This window comes from Ursus arctos, unplaced genomic scaffold (assembly GCF_023065955.2).
Source record: "Ursus arctos isolate Adak ecotype North America unplaced genomic scaffold, UrsArc2.0 scaffold_4, whole genome shotgun sequence".
In the NCBI taxonomy this organism is placed as follows: Eukaryota; Metazoa; Chordata; class Mammalia; order Carnivora; family Ursidae; genus Ursus; species Ursus arctos.
This window is the reverse complement of record NW_026623056.1, coordinates 92955598-92970701: the sequence shown is the minus strand read 5'-3', so window position 1 is coordinate 92970701 and position 15104 is coordinate 92955598. Positions and strand designations below refer to the sequence as shown.

At 62.9% G+C, this 15104-nt stretch overlaps 1 protein-coding gene across 1 annotated transcript; it reads left to right on the top strand.

The window, feature by feature from the left end:
* Nucleotides 1-850: 850 nt before the first annotated feature.
* Nucleotides 851-10664, top strand: CFAP410 (cilia and flagella associated protein 410). The gene is given in 8 exon segments (XM_026494343.4): nucleotides 851-1044; nucleotides 2323-2341; nucleotides 3704-3750; nucleotides 6082-6311; nucleotides 7203-7374; nucleotides 8249-8339; nucleotides 10437-10487; nucleotides 10489-10664. Coding segments are annotated over 8 exon segments (768 nt in total). The 5' UTR covers nucleotides 851-967; the 3' UTR covers nucleotides 10570-10664.
* The last annotated feature ends 4440 nt before the right edge of the window (nucleotides 10665-15104 follow it).

Below are 15104 nucleotides of genomic sequence, written 5' to 3'. Positions count from 1 at the left end.
CAGCCAAGGAGCAGGGTTGGGGGGCCAGTGGATGGAAAAGTACTGAGATGTCACGGGGAGGGCGTCTTGCTAAAGGCACGCCAGGATGATCAGACCCCACTTGGGGGATGAGGAACTTAATCAGCTAGTGGGGGTGATCAGACATCAGGGGTGGGGGCAACTCAGCAGGCTTTGCTGAGACTGGGCTGGGCAGGCCACAGGCGGGAAGGGGCTTAGTGGAAAAGCTATCAGAGGAGGACGACTCAAGCGGGGTCTTGTCACGTCTACCAGCTCCGAGATCCCAAATGCTTGTCAATGTAATCTGCACCCCTGATAACCTTTGATTTCTAAAAGGCTTAATACTTGAAAGGCCACCTTTCCTTAAATGTTCAAGGGGAGGGAGGGAATCCACACAGCCCTAGGACTGTCCCCGATAGTTTATCCAACAGTTTAAATCGCGGTTACTCAGGGAGTCAAGAAACTGTCACCTCTATCCTCCAGGCTTGGGGGTTCGGTGCTCGGGGGCTCAAAGGCTGGGGGCTGGGGTCCTCGAGGGATCGGGGCTGGGGAGCTCGGGACTGCGGGGGCTCGGGGGCTCGGGGGCTCGGGGGCTCGGGAGCTCGGTCGGGAAGAAGTTCCTCACCCCGTCGCAGGAGAACCGCGTCGAGGCCGGTCCCCACGCTGCACATGCGCAGGACTAGGCGCACAGCCCGAGGGGCGGGGCGGGGCGGGGCGGAGCAGGAGGGGCGGAGCCAACGCTCGGAGCGCAAGCTTTAGTGGCCTCACTGCGCTCGCGCCGCTCCGGCCCCTCACGGGTGACCAATGGGCTCGCAGGACCCGCCCCTGACGACGCGGGCACCGCCCCCTGGAGACGGCCGCCGAGGAGCGGAGAGCCTCCTGCCTAGCTGGCGGTGGGTCTGGGTCCGTGTCGGGGTCTGGGGCGGGGGCGGGGCCGGGCGGGGGCCTCGGTTCCCAGCGGCGCTCCGCCATGAAGCTGACTCGGAAGATGGTCCTGTCCCGGGCCAAGGCCTCGGAGCTGCACAGCGTGCGGAAGCTCAACTGCTGGTAAGGACCCAGAGGCCGGGGCCGTCCCCGCCGCCCGGCGCTCGCGCCCGGGTGGAGCGGCCCCGGACCCGCACCTCCGCTCTGGGCTGGGGGGCGGGAAGGGCCTGCGGAGGAGCCACAGGGCGGTTCGGGGTGGAAGGGAGCAGGCGCCAGGGCCCCACAGCCGGCGGGACGTGCTGCACAAACCCAGGTGGCCATTGCCAAAGATCATTCCAGAATGTTTACCCGCTCTGGGTTGTGTTTCAGACGCAGGCTCCAAACATGCTGTCTTTGCTTGAAACAGTGGGGATTGTCTAGAAGTCTCCCTGTCGGCCTTCTAGATAGCATTAGTGAGGCAAACGGTTCCCTTCTGGAAGGGTCTGTTTTCTGACATTGCGGGTCATTGGGAGCCAAGCCTACTAATAAGGTGGGAGATGGAGGTGATTAGCACGGGTCCTAGTGGGGAAGATAGAGAACTGAGACTCCAGAGTAACATTTCTGTAACTGAGTCCTGCCGGGGAGGGGCTGTCCCCAGGTGCCTCACTGTCTGGGGGAGGCGACAGGACAGGATACAGGAGCTTGTGGGTCTGCGGCCAGGTCTCGCTGGGCCAAGGAAGGACGGACGCACTTCAGGAACTCCTGAAAGATCTACAGGTGTTCACTGGGGACTCAAGGCTTCACGCATCCCTGTACACTGGGCAGTGGAGCTGGGGTGTGGGGAGCTCAGTCCTGAGCCCGGCCTTCCTCCCGGGAAGTGTCGGCAGATGGACTGCAGAGAGCTCTGCCTGTGGCACTTCTGACATTTGGCCCTGACACTTGTTCCCAATAAAGCTGCTCTTTGTTTTGCATGAGGCGGCCAGGCTTTGTCTGATCAGGGAGAGACAAGGGCCCTGATGCAGGCTCTCCAGCGTTTGTTTCGTGAGCTGCATGTTCAGCCTTTGAACTTGGCCCCTCACAAGGACTTGCTTGTTCACTTACATCAGTGAGGGACATTGTCGCGCCTCGCCACAGCCTGGGAATGAGTGGATCTTTGTGTCCTCCAAGTGGACTGGCTCTCCCACTCCGCAGTCTGAGAAGCGTCCCTCGAGCCCTGAGCATAGAGAGTTTTGTTGCAAATAGTCCTGCAACAAGTTTTGACACCTTTGTCTGTCATCTGGACAGGCTGTCCCTGACTTTGTCATTGATATCATAGAGTTTTAGTTTGTAGACGTTTGTCATTAATTTTTGGAATTTTTGTTTCTAATATTTTTTTACTCAACTTTAACAAAATTAAAGTACGTATGTCTTTCCTTTCCCTAGGGGCAGCCGCCTCACAGATGTAAGTATTACACTGGTCATCTCCTAATGCTCTCTGGTCCCAAAGTTGTATCCTGCCCCCCCAAGAGGATCGCTAAATTTGCAGAACTGCGCACATTCAGTTCAGCCGCTAATCTGGTACTTGGTTCATTTAGCAGTTCTGTAATGTGGAACGACGAAGGAAAGAGATATTCCAAATGCCCAGGTTTCTTTCCGAGTTCCTTCAAGTGTTCTCCTGCCAACGAAAGGCTGCATGTCCCAGGTGTCACGGAGGAGGGAGCAGATCCAAAGTTCAGCTGGGGAGGGATGCCAGAGGGCCAGCCTTACTTCAGGAGAAGTGTGCTGTGCTGGGAGGCTTTTCTCACGGGTTCCTGGGCTGCGGGTCACTGAGGCTGCTCACTTCCAGCTCCTGCTCTTGCTGGGATCCAGTGGTGTGCTCCCCGCCACCTCCAGGGCGTGGCAGGAGGGGATGGGGCCCAGGATGGGGGTCAGGGAGAAGAGCCCTGCACTGAGCTGTGGGTCTGTGAACAGATTTCTTTCCCTTTCTCTCGCTCCTAGAATGAATGTCCCTGACTTAGACAGGGATCGTGTACCTGTCTTCTTTCTTTCTTTACTTTTGTCACTCGAACTGTACCTTTCCTTGAAACCAGAGCCAGAAATGCTGCTGAGACACTGGGCTTGACTCCACCTCCTGCTGTAACCAAAATGCAGCCTGTCCAAGCAGCCAAAAACAACCCTAAAAAAGCAAAAGTGCCACCGTAACAGAAAACAAATCCTTTGCACGTGTGAAGCATTCTGAGGAGAGCGTGAGCCTGTTGAGGTCAAGGGCCTCGTCTGGCTCGATGCCTGGCGTGGCAGGTGCAGAGACACTTGGGGACGGCCCCGCCATGGGCCTCACAGGTTAGGGAGCCATTGTGGACCAAGCCAAGCACCTTGTTGGTCTGTTCCCCTGAATTGACAGTATTAAAATGGTATGAGATCCAGTCTCAATCCCGTCTCTCTTTTGGCCCAGCTCTGTTGGCCAAGCCCTCTCCTGTGCCTCAGGGACAGCAAGACAAAGGTTCTCTGTCCAGCCTAGCGGCCACAGAGGTCCCCTTACCTGAACGTCTTCTGAGGGCATCGAGGGTAGGGATTCCGGCTGCGTTTGATGGCAGCGAGAGAGTGCGCATGTTTCTGCTTCGGGTGGCGGGAACCCGAGGACAGTGCAGTAAGCTGAGTATCATGCGGAGCCCGCGTGCTCTTGTGTGTGGCAGCCCCAGTGAGGCGCGGGCGCGGCTCTGCTTCGGCGGGGGAGGCGGGGCCGTGTGTGGCGCACCCCGGGTCTGCGCTGGGCTGGCAGGGAGTGCCCGGCGGAGTGCGCCCCATCAGCCTCCTTCCTTCCTAGGTCTCCATCTGCCGGGAGATGCCCAGCCTGGAAGTGATCACCCTCAGGTACGTGTGTGCCTGCTGTGCTCTGTCACGGGGCTGGTCTGCCTGCCCGTCTGCAGGGGTGCCTGGCTGTCCCGCTCGAGCACGCTGCTGTGTCCTTGCCCACTCCCACTGCGATCGTGGGTAACAGCCCCCACGTGATGGCGGCCATGTCTGCCCCCAGCGCCCCCACCACTTCTGCTGTCTGGTTGTGGCGCTGCCAGGAGCTCTGCCCATGTCTCTGTGTCCCATGGTCTTTCGTTGATGATAGCTACCTCTGCCGGGGGCGTTGGCATCTTAACAGACTCGGGAAACCGTGCACGAACCAAATGCGGCCGTTAGGATTTCTGGCAGCTGGACAGTTTGGAGAGTCGGGGGAGGGAGCATCGTCCTCTGCCCTTGAACTCCCTCCTGCCCCCTGGGGACTGAAGGAGGGAACCTGGGAGTCGCCACTGCTTGCCATTTGCTGGCTCTTCCACCTTGGGTAAGGCTCAGCTCTCTGGGCCTCGGTTTCCCTCTCTGTAATACGGACATAGTACCAGCACCTGCCCACATGCGGGCAGCGAGGAGTGGGTGCAGGCAGGGAAACAGAGCGCTTGGCGAGCATGCACGTGTCAGCTGTCTGTGTGTCACTGACTTGTTAGGATTATCAGTGACGCTGAGATTTGAGCCCAGAGAGCCTTCCCTGACGAGTAAAAGGATTGCCTTTCATTCCTGAAAATAGGTGTAGCCAGAGCCCTGGCTCCGCCCTGCTTGGAGTGATTTGGGGCAAGTCGCTGGGCCTCCCCGCGCTGCAGGATCTGTCATGCTCACAGCTCAGAGAAAGGACGGGAGGCCCAGTGTTGTTGACGGAGCTCAGGTGCCCCGTGCCCGTGTGGCTGGCTGCGTTGGAACCCGTGTAGATCGCTGCGTGAACGCAGGGCGCCAAGTCCTTTCCTGGGGTGCAGTCACTTCCCTTGGGTCTCAGAGCCTCGCCTGTAGGTGGGCTGTTTCCTTCTGTTCTGGCCGCTGTCACAGAATCCTGCAGACCGGGCAGCCTGTGGACGGTAGACGTTGTGTCTCGAGTACCTGGAGCTGCAAGTCGAAGGTGAAGGTGTTGGCATTTTCAGTGTCTGGGGAGCCCTCTTCCCACTGGGGCCTTGCGTGGGGGAAGGGCGAGGGAGCTCGGGGGCTCTTCCGTGAGGACACTGGTGCAGGATGAGGGCTCCCCGGCCCCTCCAAACCCCATCACCTTAGGGGTTAGGTTTCCCCATAGGAGTTTGGGGGGACACATACTCATGCAGCGACAGTTAGCCCAGTGGACCAGCCAGAGGACAGCAGGCTGGGCGCAGGCTCGGGCCTTCACGTTACACCCCAGCCTGTGCCTCGGACAGCTTCCTCAGACTTGGAGATGGCAAAGCCTAAGTCCTGCTCTGGGTGCCCACTGCATGCCCGGCTCTCGAGTGAAGCAAGCTGCGTGCCGAGCGCAGTGCTGCAGACTGGCAACCGCATTAGTAAGTGGGGCCACCGCTGCAGTGCCGTCCCTAGGGAGGAATTCGGACGTGGCTGCCCACACCAGTGCAGCCTCCAGCAAAGAATGGTCTAGATAGGTCTGGCCCCTCGGGCAGTGTTGCTTGGAGTGCCCCCCCCCCCCGCCATGCCCTCCAGCGTGCAGGGGGCCTCAGTGTCCTCAGGGCTGCAGAGGAGGACTGTCCCGGCCTGTGCGGGCTCCCACCGGGCATCGCAGTCCTGGGCACCTGCCCTCGAGCTGAGCACGCGTTTGCGGTCCTTCTGCCTTCGTGGAGGTGGGACGGTTTCTGCTTGTGTCCGTGTAAACCTGGAGGGTCTCTGCCTGGAGGCCCGGACGATTTTCTGTCTTGGAGTGTTCACAGTTCTGAGGAGCAAAATTTAAACCCACATAGTCTGTTTCTCCCTAAGCGTGGGGTTGGGGAGGTTGGGCGCTCAGTTCTGCCTGACGTGGAGCTTGCTTGCTGTGGGTTCTTCCGGCCACTGCCGACGTCGGGGCACAGGGACGTTCCTTGGTGGCTGGTTTCCCATCCCGCGAGGGAAACTGAGACCTCCAATTTCCAGTTGACCCCACGAGGCCCGAGCTGAGCAGGAGGCCAGGACGCAGCTCATGTTTCCCTCCTGAGGGGCTTTCCGTCCTTACACTGTCTCCTTGGCCCCGGGGCGGGGGGGAGGGGGGTCTTGTTGACCTTGACTCGCTCCTGCCGGTTCTGACCCCCTTCCAAGGAGACGGCAGAATGGGCCCGACCCGGGGTGCTCTTCCCCCGTGTTCGCAGCTGAGCCGAGAGGCGTGGTGTGGAGGGGTGCCGCCCTCAGCGGCAGGGTGCTAACTGTGCCGTCCCCGTGCAGCGTCAACAGCGTGTCCACGCTGGAGCCGGTGAGCCAGTGCCGGCAGCTGAGCGAGCTCTATCTGCGGAAGAACCGCATCCCCAGCCTGGCGGAGCTCTTCTACCTCAAGGGCCTGCCGCGCCTGCGCGTGCTCTGGCTGGCGGAGAACCCGTGCTGTGGCACCGACCCCCACCTCTACCGCATGACCGTCCTGCGCAACCTGCCGCACCTGCAGAAACTGGACAATCAGGGTAGGCGTCAGCGCCGCCCACACCCTGCGCGTTCCTGGTCCTTCCAGATGCGCAGGGGCGCCCGCCCTATGGTTTCTGCGCGGGGAGTCCCCGGGCTGCTCCTCGTTTCAAGAGTGTGACCGGATAGTGATGCCCCGGGCACGGCCCCACGCAGGGCGCGGGATCTCGGGTGGGCCTCGCACTCCTCACCCGCCTCCTGTCTGGACACACGGTTGCCGCCTCTGCTTTGTTCCTGCTCAGGACTCTGCTCCAGACACTTCGAGTGGCCTGGTGAGCGTGTGAGCGGGTCCGGGCGGGCTGGCAACGTCCGTGCTGGCCCCTGTGGCCCTGCGCAGGTCAGGGCGCCCCCGTGGCCCCCTGCCCTCCCAGCGCTGGTCCCCTGCTGTTTGCCTCTTCCTGTTGGAGGCCCAAGGGCGCCTTCCTGCAGCTCTGACCCACTCCTTCCCCACCTGTTCTCCAGGGGCTGTGCTGGGTTCTGCGAGGCCACTGGCATCGCTGCGCCAGTCCCTGGCCCTGGTCACGCGTGCACAGCTCTTTCCCCCAGAAAACAGGTGTAATGTAAGTTAGCACAGAGAAATGAAGCCATATGGGAGTGAAACAGACTCACATTGTGTACTCTGTTCCTTTTTAACACTAGCCTTAATTCGGCATTTTATGAACACTTGCTTGTAGTGGGGGCTGGAATTCAGATATGTTCAGCATGTGCCAGGACAGGGAGGTGACAGGCGGATCCCGGCCCTGCTCTCAAGGGGCTGGCCAGCCTTGCGGACAGACGCACGCCTTTCGTCTACAGCAGATGTGCCGGGTGTGACCGCGATGGCAGAACCGCGGTCCGGGGGGCTTCTGTGGGGGCGAGTCTGCTCTCATGCTGTTGCCCCCCCCACTCTGAAGCTGTGACCGAGGAGGAGCTGTCCCGCGCATTGATGGAGGGAGAGGAGGTCACAGCCCCCAGCGGAGAGGGCACGGGGAACGGCGGGCCTGAGCTGTCCTACGCCCTGAGCGCCATGGACACCGCTGCTGGGACCCAGCAGGCCTCGCTGAGCTGTGGCGAGGAGGAGACCAGGTGAGCTTGGCAGGGGCGGGGGCTGACGGCCTGTCCCTGGGGTCCTCCTGTGGAGTCGGTGGACCTTCCTGGGGATGGAGGGAAAGGAGCTGCCCACGGTGGTTCTTTGCCGTCTGTGGCTCTCAGTCACCCCCAGCCCGCTTTCAGCTCTGCGTCTGGAAGGCTCAGGGCCCGGGGCTTGTGTGGGTATGGAGCTGGCCCTTGTGGCTAGAGCAGGAGCTGGGGCTTGTGTGGGTATGGAGCTGGCCCACATGGCTGGAGGTGGGGCGGGTGACGTGGGCCAGCGGGCCTGTGGGCACTGCTGGGCCCAGCACTGCAGTCCCCCTTGGGAAAGCCACGTGGCCGTGGCCAGTTGAGCTGCCATGGGGCAGGGAGGAGTGTGTGGCCCCGAGGAGGGGCCCTCCCTGCCCACAGCACTGCAGACGTGGCTGAAGCAGCCTCTGGGGGCAGGCTGCAGACTCTCATGGATGTTTCTGAGCGGCTGTGGAGCACAGGGAATGTTGTAGAAATAGTCGAGCCCAGTGGAGCTGTGAGGCTGCATCTGCTTGGCGGCCAAGCCAGCTGTTCTGTTTGCCGCCAGTGCAGGAGGCCGTCCGGGTGCTGCCCACCGCTCTGCGTTCCCATTTGTGTGTTCAGTGCCCCCAACCCTGGTGGGAGCACAGTTGCAGCGAGGGGGCCCCTGGGGGGCCAGAGAGAGATGTGCTAGGCCAGAAATCCCTCATCCCGCCTGCTTGTGCAGTGCTCCCTTCCTCCAGAAGCATCGTCACCAAGCGGCGGTTTGCCTTCCTCACTGTGCTTTGAGGCTCTGGGGTCAGAGACGGGGCCCCGAGCAGGTCAGGCCTCACCCGCCCTGTGCTCCCCCTCCTACCTGCAGCGTCCAGAGCCAGCTCGGTCTGAAGCCACATTCCCGGGACCGGTTTCCTTCCTTCTCCCAGAGGGACGCCGCGAGCAGTCCCAAGAACAGGGTGAGTGTGATGCAGACAGCCCTGGCTGGAGGCGGCCGCCACTCCCTCTGCCCAGAACGTGGAGAGTGCGGGTCGGGGGGACAGGCTGCGGACACCCAGGGACTTACCGAGCCGGGCCCCAGAGGGTGGGAAGCTGGCTCTGACCTGCACTGGAAGTGATGCACTAGAGGAGGCGTCCGCGCCAGCAGAGAAGTAACGGCCCGGGGAGAGAGGAGACACCCCCCACCCCGCAGCCTGCAGGCAACTCGGCGCAGCACGGGCCTGGGTCCGCCCTGGGTACAGAGCAGTAGCGGCCTGGGGAGAGAGGAGACACCCCCCACCCCGCAGCCCACAAGCAGCTCGGCGCAGCACGTGGGGGCTGGACCGTGCAGGCCGAGCAGGCTGAGCTGCAGGAGGAAGCCTGGGTCCTCCCGGCATCTGGCCCGGGGGCGGGAAGGTGGCTCCGGGGGCACCTGACGCTGCAGTGGGGCGCTGCTGCCGGGGAGGCCTCCCTGTCGTGGCGGGGCAGTTTCCGTGGCACTGTGGCTCCTGTTGGTCCCTAAGGAGTAACAGGTTCAAGAAGTGGGTTATGTGGGCAGCTCTGTCAAAGATGCTGGACCTTTCCAAGTGTCTGCCTCCTATGTCATATTCTGGTCTGTCCTGGGGCTTGTTCCCTCCTGGTCACTGGGTTGGCTGTCTGATCCTGCCTCACACCCAAGAGGACAGGGGCCGTTTCTTCCCATGTGTGATCTCATGGAACAGGAAGAGCAGATTCCCTGTGGACCCCCCAGCCAGCAGGACTGGCTTCATCAGCTGGAATTGCTTACGTCCTGAGTGTGAGCCAGTCGTTGGCCAGAAGAACGGTGTCACCACCATTAGCTTGGCCCAGTGGGGACTTTGCCTCCTGATGGGAGGGGGGCGGCCTGAGCAGAGCCGGCGTCGGTGAGGGAGGCCCGTGACCCACAAAGCCTGCTCCCAACCCCCGGCTGCAGGGCCCGACTAGAGCCATGGGACCAGTGAGACTCACGTGGGAAGGGCTCCACAGTTGGGCCTGGGAGCTGCCAGCACCCCCTTGAGGAACTTGAAAAGCTTGTGGGAGGCACGGAGGGGGATGGACGGAGGCCCTGTCCTTGGGGAGGGCCAGCCTGCCCTCTGGGAAAAGCGTCCCCCGAGAGCTGCTGACGGAAGTGACTGCAGGCTGCAGGCCAGTCTCGGCGCGGGTAACTGGGCCTGTGGCCCGTTCCCTGCACAGGTCACCGTCCCCTGCAAGGTCCGTGCACATGCTTCCCCAGCACCTTTCAGGAGGCGCCCCCCTACACAGCCCCTGGAGCAGGTCAGCCTCTGCCGGCAGGGCGAGGCCCGAAGCTCCCTCCTCTGCAGAGCACCAGGGGTGGGGGGGTGGCCCCGAGAATTGAGTCACTGATCCAGCTCGGTGCCTGCCATACACGCAAACCGAAAATCGTCGAACCCACTGGAGCGGGCACAGCTGCTTCCAGCCACAGAAAGGAAGGCCCTGGCTCTACATTGAATGTGGAATGTGGCTCAGTCCTCCCACGGAAGTCCTGCAAGCCTGAGTGGGAGGATGTAGATGGCCAGGGAGGCCACCCCGGTGTAGGGGTGTGGGGGGGAGCAGTACCCTTGGGGGTTAGCGCTTGTGGGGGTGGGCAGGGGCTCTGTTGCCAAGCCCCGGTGTGACCTTCTGAGCAGATGTCACATTGCTGCTGTGTGCCCCAGCTCACACCCAGCTCTCCTGTCACCTCACGAGAAGAGCCAGCTCGAGTGGCTCCCACGTGCACAGTCCTCTCTTGCTCCAGTGCAGACAAAAACCCCATGCACATGCATTAACACGCATAAGCGCATGCACGTGTGTGTGTGTGTGTGTGTGTGTGTGTGTATGATCGCATGTTCCTGAGCGCTGTCCTGGGCCACTCAGCCCCTTCTCATCCCTGCTGTGTGACGGAGGGCCAGTTGCTTAGCCTCTCTGGGCAGTCCCTGCATTCAGCTGCAGCTCCGTCTGCCTGAGTCTCTGTCCGTTCTGCCCTGGGTTGCCTGGCAGGCCACTCGCCATGATATCCCCGTCAGGGTGGGGGCGCTCAGCCAGTGACTCTCTGCCCCCAGAGCAACGTGCTGACCGCCGTCCTGCTGCTGCTGCGGGAGCTGGACGCCGAGGGGGCTGGAGGCCGTGCACCAGACTGTGGTCAGCCGGCTCCAGGCCCTGCACAGGCAGGAGCTGCAGGAGGACGTGGAGTGACCGCCACTTGGGCTGCCACGCCTTCCTCCCGCGACCCCGTGCCCAAGCACCCGGAGATGTGGGTCCCTGCCACAGCCACGCCTCCTCTGGACCCCAGCCGAGTCCGGACATGCGGGCTGTGTCCCAGGAAGCTCAGGCCCGCCTGAGGAAGCCAAGCCCTCAGTGTGGAGGGCGCCCCAGCAAAAGCAGGAAGGGCGTCGGCCACCTTGCTGGGTGCCTCCCCCGCGGGGCCCAGGTGCATGCTGGCCTGCGCAGGGGGCAACCTGGGCTTGGCTGCCACGGTCCCTAATAAATATCTTTCCAAGTCCGATCTGGAAGCAGGCGTTTCCTGGGGACAGACGTGACCTTGATGTCGTTGTGAAGGTGAGGGCGGTTGCTCACGTGGGTTTCCCCTGTCAGTTCTCTGACCCAGTTGTGGGGTAGACTGTCCGCCACGGCCGACTTCCAGAATGGTGCAGCCCTCAGAGCGGTTTCGCATCAGCCGGCCCCCACCGCTGCCGGCTGCCACGGGGGCATTTTGTGGGACCAGCAGGGTTGGAGAACGCACCTTCCTCTTCTCTCTGCCGCTTCAAGAGCCCGCAGGGTGCAGAGGGTTGTGGGGAGGGCGGGGAGAGGCCTGGGGCGGTCGGATCCAGGTGCAGCCGAGGGAGAGGCAGCTGGGTGGGGGAAGACACCCGTGCGGAGGGCCGCGGGCCTTGCTCTGACGCACAGGCCCTGACTGGTAGTGCTGCAGGCTGGGGGGCCTTCCTAGTGCCCCCCCAGCAGCTGACGATGCCTCCACGGTCCGGGGAGCGGCGTGGTGTCTGAGCCCGTAGCCGCTGGTGCTGATGTGGCTGGGACAAGAGAGGAGGTGCCCTCCGCCCCCACTCCGGGTGATGGGGACCCAGTCTCTGTAACATGTCCGTCACTGTGCAAGCAGAGGGGTGACTTGCGCGCCGTGTGCAAGCATCCAGACGGGGCGACAGTGCCCGGGAGACGGCGCTCCCCTTGAAGGGGAGGCTGCACTCAGGCCAGTGGGTTTCAAACTGCCCGGGGCCCAAAGCAGCCGCTGGGTGCCTGGCGGGGGTTTCTGTCTGGGGCGTCTCTGGTTCTCTGCAGTCTGTGGTGCACGAGCAGAGGCAAGGCGTCACCGCGTGGGGGCGTCCGGGAGGAGTGGCCGCAGAGCCACCGTGCGCTCTCTGCTGCACATGTGGACAGTTGTCGGACTCTCAATAAAGCATTCTGTTAGAGCGAGCTGGGGGTGCTTCTGTCAAATTGAGAATGCCCGCCCTTCCCACCCACCTGGCGGGGCTCACACCGACTTCCAGCCTGCACCATCACCAGCTGCACCCCAGTTGGGGACCTTGGGCCCCGAGCACCCCACAGCTCTGCTGAGCCAGAGACCCTCCCGCCTCTGCTCCCACAGGGTGTCCAGGGAGCTCTGAGTTTGGGGGAAGATGCACTTCGAGGTGTCCTTTGATCTTGGTGACTGGGGGCGATGTGCAGGAGGACCAGGCTGGGGAAGCAATCTTCCGGGTGGCCGGTGGTTCTCTCCGGTGCTTGTGCTCCAAGAAGGCGTCCACGGAGGCCTCCGTCCCCCCATAGGGGGCTGAGAAATGCTCACTGGTCCCCCATGGGGGTTCTCGAGTCAAATCAGTTGGGGAAATTAGAGACTAGACCAGGGGTCTTTGCTGCTGGCATTCTCCAAGAACAGACACACGGGCTCCAGGGGTGCCCTGGGGAGCCCGGGGTCCTGGGGGGCCCCGCCAGAGCCTGGGGGCAGCCCGGGCTTGTGAAATGGGCTGTCAGCACACATTTGGGGAGTTCTGTCCAGCTGAGGGAGCGCTGGCCTGGCTGGGAGTGGACCCCACAGTGGCCGCGCGGAGTCGAGCGGAGCTGGGCATCCACGTCCTGCAAGGGGACTTTGCTGGCCCACGCCACCCGCACCCCTGCATTTCTAGTGCGCGCTCGGCCAGGCCGTGACCAGCGTGGGCACATGGACCCCACACTTGCAGGGTGCTGTGCTCCCACATCACGTAGCCGGATCTTAGACGTTTCCCGGGAGGTTGGCTGTTCAAGTCCTGCAGGGCTGTCAGGTTTCGTGTGAGGAGGAATACTGCTTGTGTGTAAAGGGCTGAGCTGCCCGTCGCGGCGGCACTCTCCGGGGGCTGGTGGCCACGGTTCTCACCCGGGGAGCCCCACCTGTGCCCTCCCCTCCCCAGGGGCTGGCGGGGGGTGCGGGGGTGGGGACAGGGTTGGGAGAAACCTGTGAACACTACCCAGGCCGCTGGTGTAGCGTCCACATCACCCCTCCCTTCAGGATGTCCTCAAGCAGGAAAACCGGGACACTGCGGTTCACTACGCTGCGCGCACGTGCCCAACAGCCGTGGATCCCCGTGGTGAGCGTCTTTACTGAGCCGGCAGACCGAGCACACTGGGGGGGCCTGGTTGGGGGGCTGGGACGGCGCCCTGATGCCTGCTGCTGCCCACCCCCTCCCGGCATGCAGGCCCTCGGGAGAGCCTCTCCTACGGCTCCTGCCGTGAGCACACCTGTGTGCACGAGCCTCTGGGCGGTTTCCCAGAAACGCTTCCCAGCGCTCCCCAGACCCTGTCAGCAGCAGAATTGTAGGAAGTGTTCAGGCTGCCAGACACAGGCCTCCTGCTTTGGCGGGTGCTTCTCGGGGTCCCGTTACCCAGTAAGATTTACTCATGGGCTTCATTCCCTGCAAAGCTCCTAGAAGTACTCGTATTCTCCAGGGCCTGAGATCGTCTGTGCATAACGGCACAGGATGCGGGAATGACGGAGGAAGGATGCGTTTGTGGTCACCTGGTCCCAGAGCCTCCGGCAGCCAGGGGCTCAGGGAGCTGGGGGGGGACGGCACCCTCCTCCACACGAGGGACAGGGGCTTCGGGGAGCTGCCCTCCAGGGCCGCCCTGCACCTTGGGGACAGCCGTCCAGGTGCAGAGCTGGCCCTGGGTTCAGGCGCTCCCCCTGCTTCCCAGCAGGCCAGCCTCAGCCCAGGGGGCTGAACAGGGGCTGGGGAGCCGTGGGGGTGGGGCTGCTTCACAAGGCAGGGGGAATTACGGCTCTGCTCTCTGGACTGTGTGGACACCTGCCCAGCGCCCACGCTGCAGCAGACCCCACCGGCCCTTCCCAGCACCCTGCGCCCGCCTCAGGCAGCCAGAGAGCAATGCCCACTCCCTTGCTCACCACGTTCCTGGGGCTGACAGCACCCCGTTCCCCAGCCACGCTCCCGAGGCCTGTGTTTGGTTTCACCCCCCACCCTGTTCTGAGAACCCCCTCGGCACACACTTTCCTGCAACTGAGGCCGGGACTTGCTGTCTGTGGGATTCTCAGGTGGCCCCAAGGTCCCAGACCCCTGGTGTGCACGCCCCTTATGACCCCCACCCCCAAGTCGGGGGCTCCGTGAATATGATGGATACCCTGCATATATGGCCAAGGTGAAGGAGCTTCAGAGAGGTACTTAAGGTCTCTAACCAGCTCCCTGAGTTAATCAGAGGGGAGATTGGTCTGGGTGGGCCTGGCCTAATCAGGGAGCCCCCTCAGCCCTCCTTTACAGGTACCAACCAATTAGGGCTGAAGAGGGCTTGGGCCTTCTTTCCCTGAGCTCAGAGACTAGAAGCAGCAGACGCCCACTGCTGCCCCCCGGAATTCTGCCACCAGGCAGCTCAGAAGGGCCTGAGGTCCAGGGGAGCCCATGACTGGTGGACGCCTCAGTCACGGCCGTTGGTGAGCCAAGGACCCGGCTGTGCGCACACTCCTGAGCTGTGAGGTCACAGATGGGGGTGTTGGAACATGCTGTTTGCGGTGGCTCTCAGGAAACCAGCACAGTCTCCTTGTGGGGACAGAGTCCTTGGGAACTCCAGCCTACCCCGGAGCCCCTGCCACCTGCCAGCAGCCCCGTCCCGGGCATGGCCCGCTGCATGCCCGCCCCCATCTCCGCACAGCAGGGACCTGCCGTGGGCTCCCTTCCATCCACGTTGTGCGCACCGGGCTCACAGGCAGACACATCAAGCCTTTGGCTGTGTGTCCTCCCGAGCAGACTCCACACAGCGTCCGTACTGTCGGACACAGATGCCTCCAGCATTTGTCCAGAGCCTTCCGGGGTCATGCTCAGAGGCCCACGCACACACACGGTGGGAAACGCAGAGGCCGCTTCCAGCTATCTCGGGCCGCCACTCAGCTTTCTGGGACTCAGAACTGGTCCCTGGTCTCAAGGTTCAGACACTTGGGACCCTCTCCTTGGGGAACTGTCCCCTCCTCGCCCTGCCCCAGGAGCGCCCACACTCATGGCAGGCAGAGTAGACCAGAGGGGCCCTCAGGCTCTGGGGCGCACGCAGTGAGGAGGGTGTGGTCCCCTGGCCTGGGCCCCCACCATGCCTGCTGCTCCCCTGGAGTGACCGAGGCACCCTGGCAAGCTCTTGGAGACGTGAAGACAGCTGGAGGGACAGAGGGCCCCAGCCTGGTCCCTAGGCCCAACCAGGAGACCCCTGCCAGGAGCCCCCGATGTGGCCTGTGAGCGTCCAAGGCCAGG